This window comes from Microtus oregoni, unplaced genomic scaffold (genome assembly GCF_018167655.1).
Source record: "Microtus oregoni isolate MIOR12 unplaced genomic scaffold, Mior012 000091F_ref0000469, whole genome shotgun sequence".
NCBI classification, from domain to species: Eukaryota; Metazoa; Chordata; class Mammalia; order Rodentia; family Cricetidae; genus Microtus; species Microtus oregoni.
In genome coordinates, this window is record NW_024544600.1 from 3,703,173 (window position 1) to 3,712,234 (window position 9,062).

Here is a 9,062-nt window from a genome sequence, read left to right on the forward strand (position 1 = left end):
CGAGAAGCGGTTGTGTTTTCTGATTGGCTGAGCGCTTCGGGGCGCGAAAAGCTACTGACGGTTCGAGGCTGTGGTGGGAATTAAGTTTTCCTCAGATTCGAGGCCAGGGCAGACATATTGGAAAGGAAGGAAGACTCCAAGGAGTGGCAGAAGATTCTGGAAATAAGCTAAGGAAGCCAGTTTATGGATCCGGTGAACTGTCCCAGTGCTCCGAAAGATTTCTGAATATGGAAGGACCCTTGAGGCCCAGACTTGCTAATTCCAGTGACTTCCAGTTTGGAGCGGTTGCCACAGAGACCATCGAAAACGCGCTGCTTCACTTGGCCCAGCAGAATGAGCAAGCCGTGAAGGAGGCTGCGGGACGGATGGGCAGCTTCAGGGAGAGCCGGATCGTGGGTGTGGATGCAGAGTGGGGAGTCGGGTTTATGGGAGTCCTGGGAGCACTGACCTCTGCTGTTCACTCAAATGTATTTTGTTAGTACTCTTTTTATGCCAGGCCATGCGGGTTGTAAGTGATGAACGAGGCTTACCAGCAGCACCCTTCCCCTTCATTTCCGCACCCCCTACTCCCACCCCGCCCCCTGTCTTTTTCGCTTTTTTTTTTTTTTTTTTTTTTTTTGAGACAAGGTTTTACTGAAGAGTCCTAGCCTGGAACTCTCTATAGCCTGGGTGGCCTCGAACACACAGAGATACGCCTGTCTCTGGCTCCCGAGTGGTAGGATTTAAAGGTGTATGGCACCATGCAGAGTTTTACGCTTCCTTTCGTAAATATGCTTAGAGTGTTTATTATTGACATTGCCTGGGCGAGAAAGATGAAACAGCCGTGTAGTCATTGCTCTCGAACTGTGTACTTTGGGTGGGGATATTAAGTATCCAAACAAGTAGATACAAGTATGGTTAGAATAATTGACAGAGAGAAAACATTTAAAAGGAGTGATAAGCTGTGGCTCAGGGCTTGTGACTTTTGAGGTACACCTTGAGGGAATGGTGACATTTCGTTTGAAGATAAAGGGATTCTCATTTCTACCAGAACAGGATGCCATGAATAGAGCTTTGGAAGGCAGGAGTGGAGGGTCCATTTGTAGCCCAGGTTGGCCAGAGCATGTGGAAAAGCATTAGAAAGTAAGACCAGGGAAGTAGTCTGGAGATACTCTGAGTAGCAATATGAATGTCAAGGGGGAGTACTTTATACTTGGTTTAGCAGAAAAATGAGAAAGTTACTAAAATTTGTTATTTCTTATTTAATTTATTGTATGTGTATGGGTGTTTTGCCAGCAAGCATGTATGTGCACCATGTGTATTCTTGGTGCTAGAAGAAGCCAGAAGAAGGTGCCAGATTCTCTGAAACTGGAATTATAGGCAGTTGTGAGCCACCTGATGTGAGTGCTAGGAAAAGCAGTCAGTGCTTGTAAAAGCTAAGCCATTGCCAGGTGATGATGGTGCATGCCTTTAATCCCAGCACTCGGGAGGCAGAGGCAGGCGGATCTCTGTGAGTCTGAGACCAGCCTGGTCTACAGAGCTAGTTCCAGGACAGGCTCCAAAGCCACAGAGAAACCCTGTCTTGAAAAACCAAAAAAAAAAAAAAAAAAAAAAAAGAATAGATTTACAACATCTTGAGGCAAAATCTAGAAAGCCCAATTTTCATTTAAGAAAGAAAGTAAAAATGACACACAAAATACAGAAATAAGAAAATGTGACTTTTGTTTTAGGGGGAAATTGTTTTGATTTGAATCTACTGAGTTTTTAAGATATTTGAAGAACATCCAGAGGAAGGTTAATAGCAGACGCTTTAGAAAGGTCAGAACTAGAAATCAAGGTTTTTAAATTATTTTCATGATACTCCAAGGAGAGAAGAAAAGCAGATCAAGAACAGTTTTCTGTGCTCAGGAAATTGGAACAGGGGAGAGTCAACAATACAATGAGCTGCATGTAGTGAGGGACTCATGTAGTAATCCCAGGACTCAGGAAGCTGAGGCAGGAGAATTGCAAATTCTAGGCTAGAGTGAACTACACAGTGAGTCCCAGGTTAGTTTAGCCTAAGATACACCAATACCCATCTCAAAAACCAAACCAAGGGCGTGGAAAGATGGCTCAGCAGTTAAGCTATTTTTCCAGAGGACCCAGGTTTGGTTTCCAGCACCCACATGGCAGTCCAAAACCACCTGTAACTCCAGTTCCAGGGGACCCAACCTGTTCTTTTGATCTCTGCAGATACTTGGCATGAACATAGTGCACATGCAAACTGAATCTCACACACATACATATAAAATAGAGACTTAGAGAAGGTTCAGTAGTTGAGAGTTTACGCTGCTCTTCCAGGGCACCCAAATTCAATCCTCTACAGTGTACACGAGGCAGCTCACAACAGCCTCTGACTTCAGCTCCAGGGACTCCAACAACGTATGGCCACCGAAAGCACTGCACTCACATGATTTTTAAAAATCTTTTAAAAAGTAAAATAATAAATAAACCCTACCAACCAACAATAGTTGGGGAGAGAAGCACAGAACCAACATTTTTAAAGCCAACAGGAGGGTTGGGAAGGGTCAGCAGCCTCAGGTGCTTCCAGGGCATCAGTGGAAATGGAGGTTGGAAGAGGACAGTTTGCAAAGCTTGCTGACTTTGGTGTAATCATTTTAGTCAATTGGGAAAAGCGGAAGGGAAATTGTAGAAACTTCAGGGAGCGAATGATGAAGTGGAAGGAACAGGCGTGGAAGTTGAGCATTAAAGAAATCAGCCCTGATGAGATGGCGAGGCGGAGGCTGAAAGGCCTTGTGGGTAGCAGTCCATCTGAGCATGTTCGTTAGGCAGAGGAGGCGAAGACAAATGCAGGTGTGACCATAGTTACTCTGCCTAACCCAAACTCACTTTCCGTGAGGACCTAAAATAAAAAACCAGAAACGACTCCCTGAATAAGTCCTAACAAATCCAAAACAAAAGCAAAGGTCTGCTAGGAAATAAAGCCCAGGGGCTGGAGAGATGGCTCAGAGGTTAAGAGCATTGCCTGCTCTTCCAAAGGTCCTGAGTTCAATTCCCAGCAACCACATGGTGGCTCACAACCATCTGTAATGGGGTCTGGTGCCCTCTTCTGGCCTGCAGGCATATGCACAGACAGAATATTGTATACATAATAAATAAATAAATAAATATTTTTAAAAAAAGAAAAAAGAAATAAAGCCCAAGGTCCAAGAATAAAAGAACAAAGGTCTGGCCAGTAACATATAGGTGTGCTCAGTTCTCTTCTCCACGGAGATTGTTAGCCTGGCTGTGGGCTTTGTAACAAAGCTTTGTGTATAAATCTATTTGTAAGTTAAGTATATTGCTAAACTGTCTTGGGATAGTTTGACTTTTTTTTTTTAATAGGTTTAAAACATATTTTTGAGACTGGGTCTCTTGTAGCCCAGTTTGGCATTCAATTTGTCATCTAAGTGAAGATATCCTTGAACTCCCGACCTCCTGCCTCCACCTGCTGAGATTAACTGGCTTTTACCAGCGTGCCCGATACTTTGTTTTTCTTCTAAGAAAGTCAGATTTCCTCAGGAGACATGTGACAGTATGATTATGTGCATACAGGCTGAGGTAAAGGATCCCCCTCTGAAATTCTTTGCTTATCAATGATAAAGGTTCTTGGGTCTGCAGTTCTCTTTACTGAGAAGTGACATTTACCCTCGTTTCCGCCCTCAAATGATATTGCAAGCTAAATAGAATTTTATCTGAGTCTGTTCTTTCAAAGGGAAACAGAAGCAGGATAAAATCTTGCCAAAGTACCTTACCCTTCCAACCCTCTTAATGATTCTTTCCCTCTGACTTGGGCTGTGTTCTCTGAGTTAGGGGATATTTCTTCCAAACAAGTCACTGCACAGTAACAATAGAGATTTACACAACAAGCTGGCGGTGGAGAGGCAGTGGCCAGCTGCAAGGTGAATTGTGTTTGTAAAGCAATGGGAGTTCTGCAGAGGGTGGTTACTAAACAAATAGTGTCATAAAGACTGTGGAAGCTCCAGGAGGGACCTTTCTGTTCCTGCCAACATTCCACTGAAAACAGAATATAGGGGTTAGGGTTTTTTATCCATCCAAGAACCTTCCATGAAGCTAGGGGTTCCCAGCATGAGGTAGAGACCAACTAGGCCAGCTGGTGTGTTTGTGTGTAACTGACCAAACCTTTAACAGCTGAGATGCACAGGAAGGCTCAAGGGTCGCGGAGGGAGCTTGGTAAACCCTTGACTTTGGCACCGAGTCGGTCTCCTTTCCATGCCTCTGATCTGCCTATTGGCAGCAAAGGAAACTGAGCTCAGCTTTGGTTGCTCCAGTCTCATCTTTCTCACCTCCTGACCCTCTTCTCTCAGCTCCCTCAGCGCTTTTATACAATGCCAAGAGTTCACAGAGTGGCTTGGCTTGCATCTTGTGAATTAAGCTGTTCTTTCCTGTTTTGGCAGAGTTTGTTTTTCTCCTGTCTGAACAATGGTGTCTGGAGAAATCTGTGAGCTACCAGGCTGTAGAAATCCTAGAAAGGTAAAGTCTGTGCAGAAGGCCATTGTGCTAGTGCCCCTCAGAATGGCGGCGCACACAGCACTAGTCGGTCCCCGCTTACCTAGCCGCTGGCTTTGCACCCTTCTTTCACTTGCAAATGGAGAACTCCCAGCCAGCATTCGTTACCTGATCAGTGGAGCATGTCTACAGCACAAAGTCCCTTTAGTTGGTGTGATTGGAAAGTTTCTCTCCATCCTTTTCTTCCCTTACAGGTTTATGGTGAAGCAGGCAGAGAACATCTGTCAGCAAGCCACAATCCAGCCGAGAACTAAGACCGAATTGCAGAACTGGAGGGCTCTGAAAGAGCAGCTTTTCAACAAGTTTGTCCTCCGCTTAGTGTCATGTGTTCAGCTGGCCAGCAAACTGTCTTTCCACTACAAAGTAAGGAGCAGGGTTGCTCATGGGCACCTGAGTGTCAGAAAGAAAGCAGCTCATTGAAGGCGGCTGTGAGAAACCCACTCCTAAGCTAGGTGACACTACTCATGTGGAAATTCCAGAGTGTAATTATGCTTCCTAAGCACACCGCCTGAATACACACAGTCACACAGAGGCGGTTATTTAAACAGCCTCAAGTTCTGTTCCCAAAGTATAATTGCTGGACAGATGCCATCATTCATACGGGTCACCTTTTCTCCCCTTGGACTTAAGGACAGTTTACATAAGGTACCTGAATTACCAACATGCCTATCAGCATTAAAGGCAAATGATTACACCTAAAGATAAAATGTTTCCACGTTATATCCAGTGCCTGTACAGTAAAATACCACTCGTCCAGCAAATATTTATTGAGTTTTTTTTTTTTTTATGGCTAGATGTTTCAGTAGATACCATGGCTACCACAGTAAAAAATATTTATTGTCTGTGCTCTCAAGGAATCCCTTACCCAATGGGAAAAGGCATGGGGGTAAACAAGGTGAAAAGGTGATCTGTTAGTGTAACAGGGCTGGGAAAGGAACTTCATCAGCTTGGGAAGTCACGGAAGTTTATTCAGAGAAAATGAATTATTGAAATTGGTAGGTGGGAGATAGTAGCTACAAAGAAAATCTAAACAAAATTAGGGCGGGCAGGGAGAAAGGAAGGAGCAGAAGGTAATGGAAATCCAGCATGTGTAATGACCAGAAGGGAGAACTTGGGTTTAACTGCAAGTAATCCTGCTTGCATAACTTAGTGGTATTACCAAGAGAGAAGACCGGTGTGGACTTGCAGTGCTCTGTGGACTGCTAGGGCTTATGACCTGCATCCTGCTATCTCTCCTCTGCCTTTTTTCTTTCTTTCTCAGATAGTCAGCAACGTTACAGTCCTGAACTTCCTCCAGGCTCTTGGTTATATGTGCACCAAAGAAGAACTACTGGAGTCAGAGCTTGATGTCTTGAAGTCCCTGAACTTCCAGATAAATCTGCCCACTCCTTTGGCATATGTGGAGATGCTTCTTGAAGTTCTAGGTACTTTATTAAATGTTTCAGGAGATGTGGGCTGGAGACTGCCATACAAGACAAAACAAAAAAAAAGCCGGCGGTGCTGGAGAGATGGCTCAGTGGTTAAGAGCACTGCCTGCTCTTCCAAAGGTCCTGAGTTCAATTCCCAGCAACCACATGGTGGCTAACAACCATCTGTAATGAGATCTGGTGCCCTCTTCTGGCCTGCAGGAAGAGTACTGAGAATACTGTATACATAATAAATAAATCTTTAAAAAATTCTCTCCCCCCCTTAAAAAAAAAAAAGCTAGGCAGTAGTGGCACACGCCTTTAATCACAGCATTTGGGAGGCAGGCCTAGTCTACAAGAGCTAGTTCCAGGACAGGTTCCAAAACTACAGCAAAATCCTGTCTCGAAAAACAAACAAAACAAAAAAATGTGCCCAGGGATTTGGGAACAGGAGTCACACCCTACCAATGAGGAGCAGTAGGAAGCCTGCGTGTTTCTGAATGATGTAGATGTCCCCCCAGTACTAGTCAGGGAAGGTAGCTCAGAGGTCTCAGCACCTGATTTGGATTCATTAGGCACTTTATTTTTGGGGGACAGGGTTTCTTTGTGTAACAGCCATGGCTGTCTTGGAACTCTCTTTGTAGACCCAGGCTGGCCTCCCAAATGCTGGGATTAAAGGTGTGCACCATTATGCTGGTCTCATTAGACTTTCTTATTGCAGGATACGAGAGCTGGGTTTATGGAGAAGCATTAAGACAGAACAAATGTACTGTAATTGGATATATGCATTACTGATGGAGATCTGTCCTTTAAAATGAACCTTCTGGCCAGACATAGAACTTTAATACCAACAGTTGGGAGGCAGAGGCAGGTGGATCTCTAAGTTTGAGGCCAGCCTGGTCTACACAGAGTTCCAAGCCAGTTAGGGCTACACAGTGAGACCCTGTCTCAAATAAAAGAAAACTGACCCTCTGCTAACAGATCTTCCATGGTAGCGTGTATCAGGAAGCACACTAGCAACAGAACAGCGCTGACCTAAGACTGCGACTGGAGGGCACAACTTGACGCTGTCTTTCATGCCTGTGCTCCATGTAGGGTACAATGGCTGCTCGGTCCCAGCCACACAACTACATGCAACTTGCCTGACCCTCCTCGACCTGGTCTATCTTCTGCATGAACCCATCTATGAGAGCCTATTGAGGGCTTCAATTGAGAATTCTACACCCAGTCAGCTGCAAGGGTAAGAAACTTTTCTAGGATAGGCTCCTTCCGGGGTTGCCTAGTAGGTGACAGATCTATGAATATGAGGCGTTTGGGGTTTGGAGCTTGGTGGTAGAATACTTTTGCCTAGTAAATTCAGTATCCAGCACTGAGAAGCAATACAGGATAATTGGTTCTAACTGACTTCCGTTATTGCTGATTACTGAACCAAATCGGGAAAACTCAAGGTTTTTACTATTAAATGTAAATTACAGCAAACAATTAACATTCTTTTCTAGTTCTTCCTTTGCCATTAGTTAAAACTTCAGAGTGCTGGATTGCTTTTATAGTCACTTGAAGGGGGAAAAGCCTGTCACATGACTCTAACTTGGACATAAGTGACTTTGATTACTGTACAGTCAGACTGACCAAAGCCTCACAATTACAATTGTTAGGGAGATGGAAATAAAGGCCTATCACACTCAAGACACAGGTATATGTTTTAACCCCAAGTGAGCGGGGGAACAACAGGTAAGCTATTACCTGACCATGGCTTCTTTCTGTGTCTAAAGTGCAAGACGATTAACATGAACAATGCATAGCTGAAGTTCTATGACCCTAGCATTTAGAACCATATTTCATACTAGCTCCAAAATTAATATGGTCTTAATTATTCAGGGAGAAGTTTGTCTCTGTAAAGGAAGACTTCATGCTGTTGGCAGTTGGAATCATTGCAGCGAGTGCTTTCATCCAGAACCACGAGTGCTGGAGCCAGGTGCGCACCACTGAGCGGGGCCAGCATGGTCAGAATAGAGAGCTTTTAATAGAGAAGACAGTCTGCACAAGAGAAGTGCCAGGACCCAGGAACTGGGTAAACAGTCAAGAAGGGAGGGTTGGAAAACCAGAGTAGGATGGAAGTGTCTCCATTTTCTTTATGAACTGGAAATAGACACTCAAGTTCAGTTTGTCCAACTCCTTTATAATTATGACCCACTGTTCTGTCTTTAACAGAGGGAAACAGCTAACTAGAGAAAGAGCCCACGTTAACACTATCAGGGCAATGACACTTGGCCATCAGCAAACATAGGAATCTGGATTTAATTTTGTGTTCAGAAAAATGAAAAGCTTGTTAGGCTTGGGAGACTATCTCAAGCAAGAATCTCTGTTAGTGTGTGCATAAGCGTGCTGTGCACTACAATGTGCTGAGACTTTAGTAATAAGAAGTTCCTCTGTCTTCCTGAAGGTTGTAGGGCATTTGCAGAGCATCACTGGCATCGCTTCGGAAAGCATTGCTGAGTTCTCTTACGCAATCCTGACTCACAGCGTGGGAACACACACTCCTGGGCAACAGCAGCCTGTTCCCCACAAGGCAGCCAGAGCTCTGAAGACTGCTGCTTCCTCTAACACATGAGGCTGGCTAAACCCCAGACACAGCCTTCTGTCACTGTATTCTCCTCTTTGTTTACTTCCATTCTCAGGGTACAAAAATTCCAAGTTTCCTTTGGATAGTATTTTGTATTCCAATTTCAGGCACTTTTTCCCTACATCAGAGACAGTTATGGTGGACAAATACATCCTTGTATGTTCATAGCAGGCTAAAAACATCAAAGAATTGGAGAGAGTTAGATTATGAAATTGGTTCATTTTTATTTGACAAGACATTTAAGTTTTCCTAATTTAATCTGATTATCAGAGAACACCAGATAAGTATTACCCAGGGTTTTAAAACAGACTTTTGGATGGCTTTGCCTGAGTGTCTGAGTAGCCTTTCTTTCCTTGCTCCCCTACAGCTGTTTGTTCTTCCTCCCTTCCTTTTTTTTTTTAAAGATAGAATCTCACTATTTGGATGTGGCTGTCTTAGAACTCACTATACACACCATGCTGGGCTGGAATTCAGAGATCCACTTG

At 44.1% G+C, this 9,062-nt stretch overlaps 1 protein-coding gene across 2 annotated transcripts; it reads left to right on the forward strand.

The window, feature by feature from the left end:
- The first annotated feature begins 14 nt into the window (after window positions 1-14).
- Window positions 15-9,039, forward strand: Cntd1 (cyclin N-terminal domain containing 1). 2 transcript variants are annotated; one of them, XM_041644016.1, is made up of 7 exons: window positions 15-396; window positions 4,437-4,512; window positions 4,743-4,911; window positions 5,810-5,972; window positions 7,050-7,194; window positions 7,833-7,929; window positions 8,398-8,859. In XM_041644016.1, exons 1-7 carry the CDS (start codon window positions 228-230, stop codon window positions 8,563-8,565), a joined length of 987 nt encoding a protein of 328 aa, XP_041499950.1. In that variant the 5' UTR covers window positions 15-227; the 3' UTR covers window positions 8,566-8,859. The 2 variants fall into 2 exon arrangements, with proteins under 2 accessions (XP_041499950.1, XP_041499951.1); XM_041644017.1 differs by lacking the exon at window positions 15-396 and adding an exon at window positions 4,095-4,112 and having other exon boundaries at window positions 8,398-9,039.
- The last annotated feature ends 23 nt before the right edge of the window (window positions 9,040-9,062 follow it).